The sequence below is a fragment of the Pholis gunnellus genome, assembly GCF_910591455.1.
Source record: "Pholis gunnellus genome assembly, chromosome: 16".
Taxonomy (NCBI): Eukaryota; Metazoa; Chordata; class Actinopteri; order Perciformes; family Pholidae; genus Pholis; species Pholis gunnellus.
In genome coordinates, this window is record NC_136543.1 from 255,906 (window position 1) to 275,241 (window position 19,336).

General features: G+C 38.7%; 1 protein-coding gene across 1 annotated transcript; it reads left to right on the forward strand.

Annotated features, from left to right (window-relative positions):
* Nucleotides 1–570: 570 nt before the first annotated feature.
* thap7 (THAP domain containing 7) lies at nt 571–18,478 on the forward strand. The gene is made up of 5 exons (XM_079176696.1): nt 571–618; nt 1,881–1,960; nt 11,928–12,065; nt 12,185–12,295; nt 15,494–18,478. Exons 2-5 carry the CDS (start codon nt 1,881–1,883, stop codon nt 16,836–16,838), a joined length of 1,674 nt encoding a protein of 557 aa, XP_079032822.1. The 5' UTR covers nt 571–618; the 3' UTR covers nt 16,839–18,478.
* Nucleotides 18,479–19,336: the final 858 nt, after the last annotated feature.

Below are 19,336 nucleotides of genomic sequence, written 5' to 3' on the forward strand. Positions count from 1 at the left end.
AGAGGTTGAAGGAAAGGTGGCAGAAGCAATGGGAAGAAGACAGAAAAGGACGATGGTTTTACAGAGTGCAGAGGAAAGTGGGAGAAATGAGATGTACAGGAAGGAACAGGAGAGAGGAAACGTTAATATCAAGGTTTAGATTTGGGCATACAGGCCTGAACGGTATGCTTAAAAAAATTGGTAAACACGAAACAGGGAAATGCGACTATTATGAGCAAGAGGAAACAGTAGAGCATGTAATTGTGAAATGTCAGAAATATGAGCAGGAAAGAGGGCAGCTGATTGGAGACCTCGGCAGGATGAAGGTACGGTTGGATATACTGGCTATTCTGCAAAAGAACTCAAATGAGTATTATTTCAATATCTTAGATGAATTAATATTATTAAGAAAATATGAGCCCGTTGTTTTGTTTTGTTTTTGTTTTCCTTTTGAATTTGTATTTTTAGCCTAATAGACGTCCTGATCCACACTCCATACCAGTTGGTGGCGGTAATGCACTAATTCGTTGTTTGCCAACCGCCAATAAACCTCAAACAAGAAGAAGAAAAAAGGGGAGGACAAGGGTGGAAGACGAGAAGATCAGCCATCTTCGTGAGGTCGAATTCTGCAGTGCAGGGGTAATATCTTTAGTATTTATGAATCATAATTTACTCCAGCGTCTACTGAACTCAAGTAACGTTAGTAGCCACAAACTGAAACTTGCCTCATGTCCATGACGCTTGCAACGGGTTAGCGTTTTACTAGCTCCTCGCTAGCTTGGTACATTGTTACATGGCCAAAATGAGTGTGTGTGGCTAACGAGGTGACGTTAACGTGACTCACGACACCCTGCCGAATACAAACGTCTCAAAAGCGATAGCGCCTGAATGAATAACGCAGCGTTAAGTTGTTAAATAATTCCGTCAGGCTGGGAGCACATATACATATATATAAATATACCTTTTCATCTATTCCACGGTAACGTTACTCACTGTATACGTCTGTGTGCGATACTGTTTGATTAAGGACACAGTGAAGTGTCGACCTTTATTCTTCCTCTTTAGCGATAACTTTATTGCACAAATCATATTGTACAAACAAGACAACGTGCCATGAAATGACAAACATAGATAAGTTAAAAAAGCAATGAAAGTTTAAAAAAGAAAATGCATTTAAACATAATGGGGGACTTGAGAGGAACATTCTAGATACATATGTGATAGATATTAGTTAAATATTACAGTGATTAATGTTTTTTTACATTTACATGTGAAATGTTTTTATAATAATAATTCAATTAATAATTTACATGATAATCATTGTCTTCTAACATGTGTTGTGGGTCTGCAACTAGAATGAATTGATCTTTTTTTTGCACCTCATCAATCCCCTTGATGAAATTCATGTTTTAGTTTTTTTACACACACACTTAAGGACAAATCCAGCCATAACACACACAGGAGCTAAAGACATGCTTTGTAGTAGTGGGGTTCACTTCTCAGCTTCCAGTCCACACTCCGACCGGTCTGTGTTGGACTTACACTGGACTGAGCTACTGGACTATTGTCTTATAATTGATCTGCTGATTATTTTAGACAGAAAAGAAAAACATCTGATGGAAAGCTTAATCATTATAATATGAGTGTAATAATGTTAATTTATTGTTAGTAAAAAAGCATGGGCGCCAGCTGAAGTTTCATACAATAAAAACAAATACAGTTGATGTTATTAATATGGTGATATTACACATAACGTTTAATCCTTTTGGAATCTAACTTTCTCAGGATGTTTCTGTTTGAGATTCTCTGTTCAGATTAAGTTATTCTCATGTTTGACTTTGACAAAATAATACTTTTCAAAATGCATAAGTACTTTTTTCTCTTCACTGTATCCATTTCAGATGCCAAGACATTGCTCAGCAGGCGGCTGCAAATCTCGAGACAACCGTGCGACTCGTAATGCTGGTATCACCTTTCACAAGTGAGCATTTTGTAGAAGACTTGTAGATTTCTGTTGTATTCACTAGTTACAGAGCCCTTACCACAATGTTTCTTTTGGAATAAATGTAGCTGGTAATTTAATGTAGCTTTCCTCTAGTGTTTAAACAATGAAGCATTAGTCGGCATTACCGATTGAAGGTATACATTTTATTTTGGGCAACGGCTTGGCGGGTAGCCGAGTTTGCACTGACACTCCTCCAAAACCAGTGGTCACATGTTATCCAATTGATTTTGTGTCTGACGAGAGCTCCAGAGTGCTGCCAGAGGTCTTTGCATCCTGCGAATGTACACGTGCTATGGGCAAATCGGACCCTGATGTGTCATCTGATGACACGGTTGAGATAGTTTTGGAGGTCCCATCTGTCTGAACTTCCTGTGTCACTGTCACACAGTGAGGTAGTAAAGGGGCTTCCATGGTTGATGTTGGCTGCGAGGGAGGCTGTACAAGAGAGTACAGGCATCAGCCCAAATGAGGTGGTCTTTGGACATTCTGTGTGGGGTCTCTTGGCAGGGCTGAAGGATGGTTGTGTTGATACTGAGTTGCCGGTGAGTCTCACAGTTGACTATGTGAATGGTTTTAGACGCGTTTTGTTGGTGGCTGGAAGTATGGCACAGGGGGGTCGTCTGTGTCTCGGTGTGAGATGGTGAAGTTGTGTGACCGACGTGCAGAGCCTGATGGTGGTCTCTAAGGTGGGTGTTTGAGAAATTCGGAAGCACTTTGTAAATTGGACAAATTACTTGGACTCTCACCTATATATTGACTAGTCACCAGTGTGACATTCGAACTTCATATTGCCATGTTGTATTGTTCTATTCACCTGTTCTTCTTGTGTCCGTCATCTTAATCTGCTTCTCAGGTAACGAGGTTGCTGATGATGGGGTGGGGAGCTACAGGAAGGGTAGTATGTACAATGGCCGTATGTTGTTTTGCTCGTTTTTTTTGTTTGAGTAGCCGGTTGATCACCAGCTTGTTAGCATGCCGGTGATCCCCTGGGGACACCGACTTTAAGGGGGGAATGTGACGACCCAGCCTTTAACATGGTGGCTGATTGCCTGATGCAGAGCACCTGGTCCTGGAGCATAGAAGCCCTGGTCCAGTGTTGCTCTGCCCTGGTCTTTCTCTGGCATACTTGGAGTGATCTCTGCCAGTGGCTACCGATTATATTTTGGTTTGGTCTTCTTTGGTTTCGCTGACAACACCTCCAAACTTCATCACACATCCATGTTCACATTACTGATATACTGACTGACACACTTCACAAAGGTAATTACTTCTTTATTTAGTTAACAATAAATACGTTACTTTACCACCATCCCTTGTGTCTTGTCCATATTTGTCATGGCCTAAGAGCCGGGTTGTGACATCTATGATTAAGGAATTGCCTCCACATGGTGACGACTGAGCACTTTAACACGCTTTACTACATGTCATCATTCACCCATTCACATCCATTAATACACTGATGACAGGGGTTAACATGCAAGGAGCCACCTTCCCATCAGGACAGTGGAACCATTCATACACATTCATACACCACCAGAACAGCCTACAGGAGCAATTTGGGGTTAAGTGTCTTGCCCAAGGACACATCAACATGGACTAGCGGAGCTGGGAATCAAACCACCGAATCTCTGATTGAAGCTTGACCCGCTCTAACACTGAGCCACAGTTAATGGTGCAAACAGTTCTAATGGTGCAAAGAATGACAGAACTAACAGTGTGAACCTGAGAGGGAACTAGAGAGTGGGCAGTATAGATCATAAAACTCACGGTTCAGATAAAAAATCGGATCAGCACAAAAGAAAGAAGGGAGCAAATATACATTTTAGAGATCCCTGATCATGTTTATTTTGCTGTTGAGCAGTGGCGGCTGGTGGAACATGTTCTAGGTAGGGCTGTGCCTCATCCAATCAATTTCAGCAAACATCCCACAATGATTTAATGCAAGAAAATGAAGGTATCAAACACGCATTACTACTTTGCAGTTAAATATTTAACATTTATTCCAACATGAAAAAAAGCAGTAAATAACACTTTGATAAAATAATCTCATTTTTGTCACCCTCACAGGCAATTCAGTATAATAATATACATATCATATAATATTAATTATAATATAAAACACACACACACATACATACATACATACATACATACATACATACATACATACATACATACATATATATATGTATTATTTATTTATAACTATAGATCCATTTCTTAGACAGGTGCTTCATGTCCCTCACTCCCTACCCTGGTGTTCTCATGTTTCCTTACCTCCTCCTCCCTCACTCCCTACCCTGGTGTTCTCATGTTTCCTTACCTCCTCATCTGTCCCCGTTGTTTTAAAAAGCTAAATAAGTTATTAGCATGACTGCGTCCAGCTAGCCAAACCTGTCTGGTACAGTTAGTAGAGAAGCTTCATGTACTGCTTCCCTTTCCCGCTGTCTGCGGACAGGTTGGTCGACCCGTGTACGCTTTGATAGTCTGTTTTACCGTTCAGTCGAAAATACGAAAATAGTATTCTCGTTTTTCGTTTCAAACCAAAAATGGAAATGCACCGTCGTATTGTATATGGGAGTGTGTTAGCATCAGTAGTTGACTACATGCTGTTTAATATTAATTTTTCCATGTACACAGCAATAATTAAGTTTTCGATTAATGTAAACTGTTGAAAACTGCGACCGTAATATTAGAGAAAAAACATGTCAAGCACAAGTCAAACACTCCCCTAAAAGCAGAAACCTTCAGAATTAGTGCCGGCATTGCATTGTGATTACATTCCTGTATTTAACTTGTATTGCTGTATCTCAATTCTTCTGATTCTTCAGTCTGCAGTTTATCTCCTCACATGATTTCCTTCATCACAGCTTTGGGTAACAAGAGCTGTTCCACAACACAGCACTGTTCTGTACAAAAATGATTGTCATCAGTGAAGTTCCCGTGGTCGGAGAGAGGACTGAATCCATCCTCAGTTTGAGTAGATTTCATTTCCTTTAATAAACTGTTACACGTCAAAAAGGCTATTGTTGAGGTATCCACCAAAAATGTCCCAGACACATCACACCAAAAACAGATCTCTCTACTCTTCTATAGTATAGTATAATAATAGATTCACCAATTGATTAATCACCCTATTAAATAGAAGATTAAACAAATACTTGAAACAGAGTAAAACTGGTACTGCAGATGAACGTTGATGCTGTAACACCTCTACTTCCTGAGGAGCGAGATGCGAGACCCTAAAAAGAGCAACAGCAACGTTCTGTGGTTTGGGCGTCTGGCTGACACGTACACTCTGGATACCTTTAGGCATATTTTGGTTTCACGCCTAACTGACAAATATGAAACAGGACTCTTTTAATCTATAGTCATGTAGGAAGTGCTATCGTAAAGTGTAATTGACTTTTTATTCATATGTTTTATCCTCATTTCAGTTTCATTTTCTTTGATGAGTTATTTCTTTCCTTATATTGAGCTATCAGTGTTTTGATCTCAGATATATTCTTTACATGTAATGTCATATATTTAGTGTCAATTTAATAATGATAGCCTTAATGTGTTTTTCTATCTATCATTATGTAATCATGTGTGCTTCTATATGACTGAATGGAAAAGATAAGTACATTAATTAATTTTGGGTTTAACTTACTCTGATAATTGTCAGAGTCAGTATAGGAAACAGGTTGTAAGTGCAGAAACTGCAACTATAGTAATTGTTAGAGGAACATCCTGTTCAATAAAAGTCAGACAGAAACCTTCTTAGGGGAGCAAGAAAGTGTTAACTTAAAGAACAAGTCTGTCAGAATAGATAAGACTAAGTAAACTGCTTTATCCAATGAATTGAGGATCATGAGTTGTCTACCGTATATGGACCAGGAGGTTATGGATAAATGAATATTAAACAGCATGTAACTACTGATGCTAACACACTCCCATCGGCCCAGGTTTGTTTATTTCTTGCATACGGTCATTCTAGTGCCTTCACTTTTATTTTGAAATATTCTTCTTTCCGGGTTACCTGTCATGCTTTGCGTCTCTTTTTAAAGGACAAAACTAAAAAGGGGTTTGCAAAAACAAAATTCGGCTCGTTATTTGACTTTGTTTCTTCCGCTTTTGAATTCAGAAACCAAAAACAAGAAAATCATGGTATTTCTGTATTTTCGTTTTTTAGACTGAACTATCAAAACGTACACGGACCCAGGTTGATCTGATATCAGCTCGTTCACCTGGAGTTTCTCCGCCAAAGTTCTCTCAAATGGGTCTTGGAGGAGCAGTGCTCGCGCTCGCCTGTAGAGACTAGTCCTGACGAGAAGGTGGGGCGGCGCCCTAGCGCCCTCTATTGACCAGCCGCTTCTGCCGTTGATACTAATTGCCGATCATTGATGATCCATATTGGCAGATACAGTTCCTTTTGTTGTTTGATTATAGCAGCTGGGCCCCGTTCTTCATACCTGGCTAAGTGAGTTAGCTGGATAATTTTCAGGATAAGATTACATAAATCAGGCTTTTCGGTTCCACGAAGCAAAATCACCATAGCAACACATCCATAAGCTTGAACCTGCTCCAGTGCAGGCTAGCTTAAGTTAGCTGGATAAGCTGCCACTCCCCCGGAAAAAAATGTCAGCTCCCTTCCTCAGAGATCCCATTGATGAAGGAGCGATATTAGTTAGATGAGCGTTTTATAGTTATCACATCATGATGACTTCCTGTACGAGCGCTAACGATTCTGCCGACAAGGAATCATTTATTTAAAGACCTTCTCGAGCCGTACATTGAACACCACACGCCGCAGCCGAGCATTGACTGTCTCACAGACTGGATGCAGCCTCGCGCTGTTTTGCGAGTGGTTCATGTTTGTACAGTGTCGGTGATGCGGAGAACATCGGGAAAGCCGCTACATGCCGTGCTGTTCCTAAAGTTTATATGGCGCTTAATGTTTGTGTGCTTAGTTTTTTACTTGCTCCCGTGTCCTCTTGATGGCTGGTTGAACTACATGATGGATGAAAGCACTCATAATGATATGACAGTATTATTAGTACACCATAGATATCATTGTTGTAGACAGAGATGGGCAAAAATACATCAAAATGTATTTTGATACAAAATACAAAATACCCCCAAATAAATGTATAACAACAAAATACAAAATACTGGTGCCAGAAAATGTAACAAAATACATGTATTTTGTATTTAAAATATAGGAAATACTTTTTTCTGGATTTTCCGTTTTCTCACAATTTGGTATAGCAGAGCATTCAGGTTTATATAATGTACACAAAGCTCTGGTGAACCCTACAAAAAGGAAGAACAGTCACAGAGTGTCAGTGTAACTAAGCAAAGCTATTGAAAGACAACAACTTGATTGATTATGTATATATATATTTTTATTAATGGGACTTAACAGCCCATAAACGTTGGCTTTGTATCAAAAAGAAAATATTCATCACATATGACATGCAAGCTCCCAATCTCCCTCTTCCTATAGCTAGCTACTCCACTGATAAGTTAACTTGCTAAACACTGGCTATGCACTAGACAGCATGCTAGCGTCATTAGCATGTTAGCATCGATCGCTAGCTTGATATTATAACCATCACCATGTATATACGTAGCCAGAACCAGACATAAATTATACATCAAGCTAGTTGACATCTGTCACACTCGGATACAATATTTAACTTGACAGATAATCCGTTGAATTTGAAGATCTGAAGACTGAACTCGTGAACTGTTTTTTGATTCGTGGAGAAAGTATTTTGAGTATTTAAATACAAAATTACTCCACTCTAAAGTATTTTGTTACAAATTACGTTAGATTTTTAATCGGCCCTATCAAATACAAATTACAAAATACTCAAAAGTAATTGAAATACGTATTTCAAATACAAGTAATAGAAATACTGCCCATCTCTGGTTGTAGAACATGATTAAGGTGGACTCATGATAAGAATAGAGAGAATTACACACAATTTATTTTCACTGCTGATTATGAATAATACATACATACATAGGCCTACTGATCCGCCCATACACAGATTCACACACACATATTCAAACTCCTAGTTCTATATGGTAATCTACACATACATGTATATACACATATATATAGTACATGATACATAAGCGCATACAGTATATATATCCTCATAAGTATCTATTAATTCGTATCAATTAGATACTCTTTGGGCTTGTTTTTATCTACTTATTCTGAAAGAGTTGAGATCATTATTTTCGCTATAGATCTCATTAGATGATGCATTCCATTAAGCCTACTGCCAGCAGGCACATTTAAAGAAATATCATCTGATTGATTGGGGTGATGAGGCACTTCAAATTAACCTATACATTTTCCCAACATTTACGCATTTAACTTGTCCGCGATATGTTGCCATGCTTCTTGTCTAGCCCTCGCAGCGGTGGCGGTGTTAGATTTTGCCATGATTATGGTCTTGAATTCCTCATATGCGTTCATGATCATCTCCTGCTCGTCGGCAGAGAAAAAAAGAGGCTCTTTCTTTGAGTTGATTTGCCATCGTACTGTTAGAAAATCATGGTTTCGGTGATCGACGCTTCCCCCTTTTGAAGTAGGACGGGCACGCGCAATTATCCTGGTTACTGCAGTCTGGTTCGAATTAACGAGATTGTTTGAGCGCGGATCAGCCTTTGAGGAACCGAGATAGCCTGATGTCAATCATCGGGTTAATTTAAGCTGGATAATAGGACATTTGATTGACTTAGTTGAACCACGTACGAGGAACGGGGCCCTGGTCTACAAGGATCCAGACTTTTTGGCCACCGTCCCAAACATCATTTCAACCACTCTAAAGGTTTACAGACTTCAGAGTGGAACACTTATAAATGTTATCATTTGACTTTGTTAAAGTCATTTATCTTTTAATATTTAATTTTTTTTTCTTCATAAAAACACACAATTCAATTGATTAGGAAATATAAGATTGTATTTTTTAATGGATTAAAACAAATCTTGTTATCAGTAGTTTTAATGATGTATTATAATCTGTTTAGAGCTAGTGCAAACAGGTTACAGTTCTCTATCTCCTTCAAACTACTGGATCTATTTAAAATGATTACATTACATGTAATAGTGAACACATCATGATGACGTTATCATTTACCTTTGCCCAATACTCATTTTCAATGAACAGAGCCTGAATGCATCATAATGGAACTGAAAGGAACCTTCGTTCTCCTGTCAATCGAAACACGGATTGGTTGTTTACAATATTATCAGATCGGTGACTAGAAAAGCCATAGTGATGTCCTGATATCATATTTGACTGAATATTGGGGGAATAAAGATCGTCAGTAAATCTTGATTTTACACCACTAGCAGTGATTAGCTAGCCAGTGGGGCACACGCACTGGGACTCTCATGCATTAAAATGTGAACAAAGCACAGAGAACCCTCCAATAACAACAGAGAGAGAGAGAGAGAGAGAGAGACTTCATTCTCTGCTCAGGTAGACAATACTCAAACATCTGCATCCAGATTATAAAACATACATACCATGTCTCCCATAGCCATGTTTTTAGATTTGTTCATTTTATTGCCACATGTATTTGAATAAAAGAGTATCTTTGGAAGTAATCTCACATAGCCCACCTTCTCTCCACAGCGCTATGTCAAAAGGTCCGGCTGCAGTCCTGCTTATCAGTATTATATTTTTTGTATTTCTTTATACCAATCACAATCATCTTGGGTGGTGAGTCAGAAAATATTTTTTTTGTATCGTAGAGAACTGAGAGTGCATAACCTAGACTGTGGCGGCCCACCATAATCTTTTTTCCTCCACCATAGTTTCATAATGAAAACGTGCATGGTTGGTGGCGATGTCGGCAACCCACCAGACCCCTCTTAAAACACAGACCCCGTCTCGTTTTCCAGGCTTTGTGAGTGTGATGTTTTTGCCGTGTCATCACCATTCATATTTATACAACCAAAGTGTTAATGATTGAATTGTTTACTAGAGCTGTGTAAAAATAATCTTATACAAGTAAAAGTCCTGCATTCAAAATGGTACTTAAGTAAATGTACAAAAGTATTTGCATCAAAATAAACCTAAAGTATCATAAGTACAAGTATACTCATTATGCAGAACGGCCCATTTCAAATAGTATATTTACAGTAGGCTTATATCATTGATGCAGTAATATGTTAATCACTTTAATATTGCAACTGGTAAAGGTGGGGCTGATTTGACCTACTTTACAGACTTAATAATTAGGCTATGCACAATTTATTAATACATCATAGTTTAATCATAGATTCATATTTTGTATTAACAATCTGAATCTGCAAAGTAGCCTAACTCATAACTAATATTGTCAAATAAATGTAGTAAAGTTAAAATTACAATCGTAAAGTTACATACAATGGTAAAGTACAAGTTCATCAAAATTGTACTTAAGTACAGTATTGAGTAAATATACTTAGTATTGATACTTTAAATAAGAGCACAAATGTTTGCTCTTAAAGTGCACCAGATTGATGCATTTAACTCTGAAATGTACAAAACCGGACCCCCTGTGTCTGTGCCTGCGGTGTGTGAATAGTGTGAATGGTTAGTTACAGTTCTGATGGGCAGGTGGCGCCTGTCATCAGTGTATGAATGTGTGTGAATGGGTAAATGATGACATGTAGGGCTGGGTTAAAGGGCTGTGAATGGTCAGAAGACTAGAAAAGAGATACAGTGCATTTACCATTTCCCGCTAGAGGGTCAGAGGTCCACCCCCCCAGAGATGGGCAAAAATACATCAAAATGTATTTTGATACAAAATACAAAATACCCCCAAATAAATGTATTACAACAAAATACAAAATACTGGTGCCAGAAAATGTAACAAAATACATGTATTTTGTATTTAAAATATAGGAAATACTTTTTTCTGGATTTTCCGTTTTCTCACAATTTGGTATAGCAGAGCATTCAGGTTTATATAATGTACACAAAGCTCTGGTGAACCCTACAAAAAGGAAGAACAGTCACAGAATGTCAATGTAACTAAGCAAAGCTATTAAAAGACAACAACTTGATTGATTATGTATATATATGTTTGTATTAATGGGACTTAACAGCCCATAAACTTTGGCTTTGTATCAACAAGAAAATATTCATCACATATCACATACAAGCTCCCAATCTCCCTCTTCCTATAGCTAGCTACTCCACTGATAAGTTAACTTGCTAAACACTGGCTATGCACTAGACAGCATGCTAGCGTCATTAGAATGTTAGCATCGATCGCTAGCTTGATATTATAACCATCACCATGTATATACAATAGGCTATGTAGCCAGACCCAGACATAAGTTATACATCAAGCTAGTTGACATCTGTCACACTCAGATACAATATTTACCTTGACAGACAATCCGTTGAACTTGAAGATCTGAAGACTGAACTCGTGAACTGTTTTTTGATTCGTGGAGAAAGTATTTTGAGTATTTTAAATACAAAATTACTCCACTCTAATGTATTTTGTTACAAATTACGTTAGATTTTTAATCGGCCCTATCAAATACAAATTACAAAATACTCAAAAGTAATTGAAATACGTATTTCAAATACAAGTAATAGAAATACTGCCCATCTCTGCACCCCCCATAGTCTTTATTGAGAGAAAAACTGGTATAAAGAAGGACCGGGCAACCTAGAACCAAGAAACATGCAGTACACATGCTCCCATCTTTAAAAAGTGCCTGCAGTATAGTTTAGACTCGGAACCATTATAACATGCTCACTGGGGGTTAAATACCCATTATGTCATTCATCTTGTGTTTCATAACTGTCATGGATGTTCTTTGTAGATTTTATGATGTTCTTAAATATCTCCCTTGAATTTGTGTATTGAAGTGACAACAACAAGGAGACAAAATGTTGTTATTTAATGAATAATAATTTGTCATTGTGATGGACAGATTACCAAAAGGAGCAACTCGGAGAAACCTTTGGATCACTAACTCACACCGTGCAGACTCCTGGGATCCTCAGACAGATTTCGTCTACTTCTGCTCCAAACACTTCACCCCAGACAGCTTCGAACTGACTGGATGCAGGTCTGTAGACTCAATCAGTATCAATAGTTTCTGTTATTGACCACTTGTGCTGAATATGAGTCTACTGCTGATGGTGTTTGGATAACAGCCCCTAATGTGTTTGACCTTCTCACTCACAGTGGGATCAGAAGACTAAAGGAAGATGCATTTCCTACAGTATTTGATTCCTCTTCAACAACCAAATGCAAAAGACCAGGAACACAGCAGACACAAGAAGACATTCCTGTCAGGTACAGAACTGATACAGAGTCACATTTTGTCATTGGCGATCAGCCGTGTCAGTGACGTACCATCCAACCTCTTGTGTGCTGTCTTGAGACAGGACATAAAATATTCTGAGCTTGTAAAATGATAGTGAGACATGATTTCATATGACTTGCTATCAACAGTTATAGACAACAAAAAAATATTATCTCAGGATTTGTGCAAGACTTTAACATTTCGAGTTTCTCAGTAACACTATATTTTATGAAATTACATGTGAATTTACCTTTGCCCAATACTAATTTTCACCAAACAGAGCCTGAACGCATCATAACGTAACCGAATGGAACGATCGTTCACCTCCTGTCATTCTAAACACGTTTTGGTTGTTTACAATGTAACATTATCAGAGATCGGCAAATAGAAAAGCAATAGTGATGTCCTGATAGCATATTTTACTGAATATTGTTGGATAACGATAGTCAGTAAAACTTTACTTTACACAGCGGTGGTTAACATTAAACTGTAATTAATCCGCGGTTCACGTGTGCCGGACCGCGAGGGGGATCCGTACCAATCACGGATCAATCGTGGTCCGTTACACCACTACTTTATTTGATGCATCCAATACCAACCAAAGGCCTTATGAGGTAGTAAGGACAGGAGTGTGCTTCATTTTTTCACAAGAAAATTGCATTTCTATCAATTAAATATTACAAGTCATTTTAACCTTAACTTGTTGAACCATATTACCTCCAAAATGTGTTTAAACAAATGTCAAATGTACATATGTTCAAATATTTGGAGAAAGACAAGAGTTTTCATTGGGTGTACTGACATTTTCACATGACTAAATACAAACATACAACGAACATTTCTGTACCTTTTAAAAAAGTATATATTTATTTATGATGATTTAATAGAGAATATGTGTTCACTCCAGTGGGACAAGAGTCACAAAGAAAGGATAATGCACAGCAAATTACTCTAATCTTATCAATCAACACCAGTGGATCACCTGCTTTGCAAATCAGAAGGCCTTTCAATGAAAACAGTCCACTATCACTACAACCTTGCATCCAAATGCTTGCCTGAATGACATTGGCATTGTAAATTGCAGTACCTCTCACTCTGACCACTCTATTATAAACTCCAGTCATTGATGAAGTACGCCAATTAACTTGTGCCAAATTAGAAAAACGGTGGAACAGGAAATATTAAACCTGAAAGCCAAATGTTGGAGTGAAAGATTTAGTCTCAACCGAAGTAAAACCAAAATTAACTATTCAAATTTGGACGGTGCAGACAAAGTTCTAGAGGTGATGTGTGGCTCACATGATTGAAACACTTCATCAAAACATCCAAACTAAGAAATTGGGCAATCCTGTGTAAAACTTGTCTTGTCTTCATTGTTCTGAAAAGCCTCTTGGCTAAATTGTGTGTCCAGTGCTTTAGTCCTGAGTTCACTCAGCTCCACTGATGCTTGATTCAGAACATCTTCCATCTTCTCAAGCTCATCCATAGTCAGGTCTGTCTGGCATCCCGCATCTACAAAGGAGATAAGGGGGAGAAAGATTAGTTCTATGATTTCCAATGTTTTTTTTTCTTTTCAAGGTGGTGGTCAAAATACTTAAGCTAGCACTGGCTAATAGAAGCATTGTGTTTCATTTACCTTTTAAGTATTTTGATTCTGGGATCTCAGCTAACTCGCAGAGGTCCAGCAATGCCGCTGCCGCGTCGGTCTGCTTCTGTGGACTTTAACCTTTTCTCTGGTAGATGTGATTCCCCGGTCATTGGTTTATCGTGCTGATAACCAAGATGAACCATAGGAGCGAAATCTGTAGAGTCTACATCTTTGACCACACTTGGGCACCCTGAATCAAACAAATATTTAAGTGAGAGCTTGTTAATTGATACTGAAATACTACAGGACAAACACTTGTGACAGCAAAGATTGTTAACAGTAGCTTTGCATTATTAAACAGTGTATGTGATAGCTAGCTAGCATTGCTAAAAACTAATTTCCTGGTAGCTAGCTAACTAGCTTTCTCCCGCTTAAAAATGAGAAATGACAAAAACACCAACTAAAAACACAGACCATGGTCGTGATATTGCCGGAAACATAGCCAGCCACATCTGCGATATTGTCACCCGTTGGTTGTTTGTTCTGCAGCTAGTGTTTCGCAGTTTTAACTAGCTAGCTCCTGGTAGCTAACTAGCTTTAACATCAGGTAATTGCAGGTCATCCAGGTTTTTATGTCCTTATGGCATGCTTGGAGATTAGCTAACTGGTTGGTTTCTTCTGTCTTGATCAATAGATGTAATTGGGTATCATCTGTATAATAGAAAACATTAAGGAAGGATATACAAGGTGAATAGAATTGGTCCAAGCACAGAACCTTATGGGACTCAGTGACTAACTTTGGCCTGCATGGAGAATTCATTATTAACATGTACATACTGGGATCGATCTTATAAATAGGACTTGAACCAGCTTAATGTGGGTCCTTTAATGCCAATCAAATGTTCTAGTCTCTGTATTAGGATGTGATGGTCAATGGTTTCAAATGAAGCACTAAAATCTAACAAGACAAGCCCTTTGTCTGATGCAATTTGGAGATATTTTGCTGTTTTCTGTGCTATGATGCACTCTAAATGCTAACTGATAATCCCCAAATTAACTTTGTAATGAGGGAAGCCACTCAACTGATTTCTCAAGGATATTAGAGAGAAAGATAGATACGGTCTAAGTTGGCTAAAACCTATGTATCACGTGTGTGCTTTTTAAGAAGAGGTTTGTCTCTAATAGTTATAATCTTATCATTAAAGGTCATGTTGTCACTACTACTGAGGGCTATAGTAATACATGGCTCAATAGAGCTGTGACTCTCTGTCAGCCTGACTACAGTGCTGAAGAGTGTGATACTCTATAACAAATTGAAATGGAATTGAATTATAATTCTACATCACCAGCAAAGATCTCAAGTTATTTACTGACTCAGTAAGCACTGATTTAATGCCAAATTGAGCTTGATATAGTCAGTTTGAGTCATTTTCTTTGATGATCACTAGGAAAAACATCATAGCCATTGTTGCAGATATTCTTATCATGCAACGGTTTTATAAGCCAGGTTTCTGATAAAACAACAATATAAGAATTTTTTAGTTCTTCCAAATCTTTATCAAGTCAAACCGCTTTTGTCACTTTATGTTCTTTTCTGTAGGAAGAATCCCCGGTCAGGCCATCAGGATAACGCTCAGCAGGGGACAGACAGGTATCGAACTTCAGAAGAACCCACAATTCAGAAATCAGTTGCAGCAGTTGAGGAGAGTAATTTAAACATACCTGCATCTTCTCAAAAGCCGTCAGCTATGGAGCACCTCTCGCAGCAAGACTGTAGTCCAACCCCAGCACCAGGGTGTTGTCCCCTCTCCCCATCACGTTACATGAGGCGTTTGCCCCCTCCTCCAGCCTTTTACCTGCCGAAGGAGCACAGCTATGCTCAGCTCTGCCCCTTGCTGTGGAAGAGACGTTACGACCAAGCTATTGACTGCTTGGAGAAGGCTTTACGGCAATTGCATGCCACTAGGCGGAGGGAGAACCGCCTGCGCAGCACTGTGCTGAGGCTCCATGATAAACGGCTGAAGCACACTTTACTTGTGTCACAAGATGGTTGTAAAAACAGAGGGAGCTGGACACAATTGGGGGAGAGGAGACAAGGCAAAGGTGGCTCTAACCAGGAAGAGAGTGAGATTGATGCTAAATCTGAAGACATAGGGTTGTATGAGGACAGATATGTGGATCAGACAGAGTTGGGGAATCATTTTCTTCTAGCAACTAACAGCAGTTACTGCTTTTACTGTGGAAGAGGGCAGGCGCAGGTTGGTGATCAGGTAGCAGGCAGAGTTTCAAAGACTGGGAAAGATGTCCAGCCCACAGTGCACAAGGACTTTCTGCAGATTCAGAGATGTGTTGAAACCAGTACTTGTGGCACAGTTGAAAATGCCAAGGACATACAAATAGTCAGGCTGGAAAGGCCACCTGGGAAAAGTGTAGAAACCAGTGACTCAAATTCCCAAATCCTGCTCCAAACTCAAGGTCATCCACATGTGATCCCTGTGCCTGATGCTCATGAGCAAAGTTTGCAGTGTTTAGACTCTCAGCAGCTGCTCTCTGACAGGTGTGAGGGGCAACATGAAGCTTTGGTTCAGGAGCATCACCTGGATCTGCAGCAGCTGTTGTGGATACAGGACAGTTTGGAGGGACAGGTCATTCTGGTGCCTGTCCCTGCTGAAGATGGACTACAAAGGCTTTTGAAGATGGAGGGAGTTGCTGATGAAGCACAAACCATACTTGTGTCAGAACTGGATCTTAAAGGAGACTTGGGACACATGACGGAGAACAGCGGAGGTCTGTCCAGAGTTCAAACAGCCTGTGATGATGAACACAGTGACCAGCATTCTATTATCAACACTACACTGGTGGAAATGGGAGAAGATGTGAGGGAGAAACTTAAAGAACACCTAGAGGGATTTCACCTTCAGCTGAGCACCGAGTTTATAAACTAAGATGTGATTTTGTTACCGCAATGATTCTTGGATGAATATGCTTTGTATTGTGCTATATAGTATGACGCTTGGCCTCTGGAATATATGACACCAGACATGGTGTTGTTGTAGAGCAACAAACATTGAAGTTAGGCAGTTAAGTTACAATCTCTTTGGCAGTTGCAGGTGTGTTTTGGGATCTCACTTCCCAGAGAGCACCGCTTGGGATTTTGTCCAAAGTTGCCACAGACACACAGTTCATCTTACTGCAAATGCAAGGGCTTTTATCAGTAGGCCACAGGGACTTAAAACACAATTATGAAATGAAAATCTTAGAGATTATTACTTTCAGACATATTCAGTGCTTAGTCACTTCAGAGAAGTGCTTTTATGTGCTGAGCCAAACCAGCAGTGAACATATCTATTAACAAGTGTGTATATCAAAGCCTGATTCATCTATGTATCTATGTACCATGGAGCTCCATTGTTGTCCAAAATCTATTAAAAACACATCAATGAGCCTCACTGTTGCATTGGGTGACAAAATGAAACTATGTATTTGTAAATATGTATTTATTCAGTAGGGGCCAATGGGGTAGGAGTTGAAACAGACCAGTGGGGAAGTCAAACACAAACTTTCAAACACATTCAATTCAATTCATTTGTATAACCCAATATCACAAATCTTCCTCAGAGGGCTTTACAGTATGTACAACATGCGACGTCCTCTGTCCCAGGACCCTCACATCAGAACAGGAAACACTCCTCCAAAAAGCCCTTTAACGGGAGAAAAGGAAGAGACCTTAGGGAGGAACAGAGGAGGATCCTCTATCAGGATGGACACAAGTGTGATAGATGTCATGTGTACAGAATGAACAACACAACAGAGTTACAACACATTCAATGATTATGATATAAATTATTCATATAATGAGTAGTACTATTAATAGCAGAAATAATAATATAAATATAATGACTAATAATAATAACAGCAGCATTTAATAGAATAAAAATGACAATTATAGTAGTACAAGTAAAACATTGTTGGTTTTGGAATATAACAACTGAATAATTTGTAAGTGAAATGACAAACATGAAGGTAAATCTGATGTTGAAATAAAGGGATAATTGCAATTTTGACTGTTAGGAAGTGCAACTTGTGTTCTCAGAATTGTGCAGGAGCAATGTGTTGTATAGGTCATATAGAGCAGTGCACACTTTGTAGATGTTTCTATCATGTCAGGCAATAGAAGGTTTTAGATCGAATAAATGTTATCATCCACCTAAGAAAAACAAAGTGGATGTAATGTTGGACAACTTGTACTTTTCTAGATGCTAAATCACTTTCAAAGCACTGAAAGAAAACATTTGCTCATGCAAAATAGTTGATGGTCAAATAGATGAGCAGAATTCAGCTGCTGAGTGACAGCTGGCACTGAAATGTAATCTAAGTGTTTCTCTGTGAAGTCATTTATGCAACTACATTTTTTGCATTCACTATCCCTTATGAAATTTGACAGATTAATAACTAATAAATGTGTTTGTGTACACTGTCTAAATTGTTGTGCTTGTGAAGTGATGCCATCTAGTAGCCAACCTACTACAGGTCACGGTTAATTCAAGAAAAAGTACTGTTTGGAATGAGGATACAGCACGAGGACAGGACCTAAAGAAATGCATCACAACCTTGATATCATCTTTACTGAAATAAATAATACATTATATAATCATTTCCATGACCTGTCTGAAAAGTATTTGTCTTGTTGGAAGGATCTTACCGGATATGAGAAAACCTTTTGTAGATATCTAATACCTCAAAAGAAATGAATTATTAAGATACACACCTGCTGCTGTTAACAATATACATACAATAGATTATATTGATATACTAAGGGAAATTCCCAAAAGAACCAAAAGCCTAAAAATTGCTGCAGGGAAAATAACTACAATGTTTTTATGATTTAAAAAATTCTAATTTTCACTCTTGCAGCGAGGAAACGGTTTTTACACTGCTACTCCTTCCTGAAATCCTTTCCCTGATATATACAGAATCTTCGTTATGTGGAAGCACACACAGATGTGGAGCAAGCATTAACCATAGATAGATGGATGGATAGATAGGTGCTGTATCGTCCCCGTGGCAAAATTGGACTTGGACTCTGCGAAGCTGCAACCGCACACCACATGAGCAAATAAAAGAGATTAAGTCCTGCTGACTTTTGTGCTGATGTTTTTCTTGTTCAATCACTTGTAACGCTCTGCTTCTTTAAATCATTCAGGTCAACCTGTGTAATTCTTATTCCACAGCTGCTTGGCCTGTGATTACCACTTACAGAACCTTACAGCATATATGTCACAGCTAAATTCACTGACTTTACACATCAAGACGTGTAGTCACGGTTAGTCCCTCCCAGCCAGGGAAAACAGCTGTATAGCCTCTGTGGAGGAGCTGGTGATGTCGTCAGAGTTATCTCAGCTTGAATGAATAAAAGAAATGCCTGCAAATGTGGAGTTTCAAG

Excerpts from the sequence above, each read along its gene's own strand:
- thap7 (XM_079176696.1), top strand. The coding sequence starts at position 1,881 with ATGCCAAGACATTGCTCAGCAGGCGGCTGCAAATCTCGAGACAACCGT. Across the intron at positions 12,066-12,184 it reads TTCGAACTGACTGGATGCAG|TGGGATCAGAAGACTAAAGG; the intron begins GTCTGTAGACTC and ends TCTCACTCACAG. Across the intron at positions 12,296-15,493 it reads CAAGAAGACATTCCTGTCAG|GAAGAATCCCCGGTCAGGCC; the intron begins GTACAGAACTGA and ends TCTTTTCTGTAG.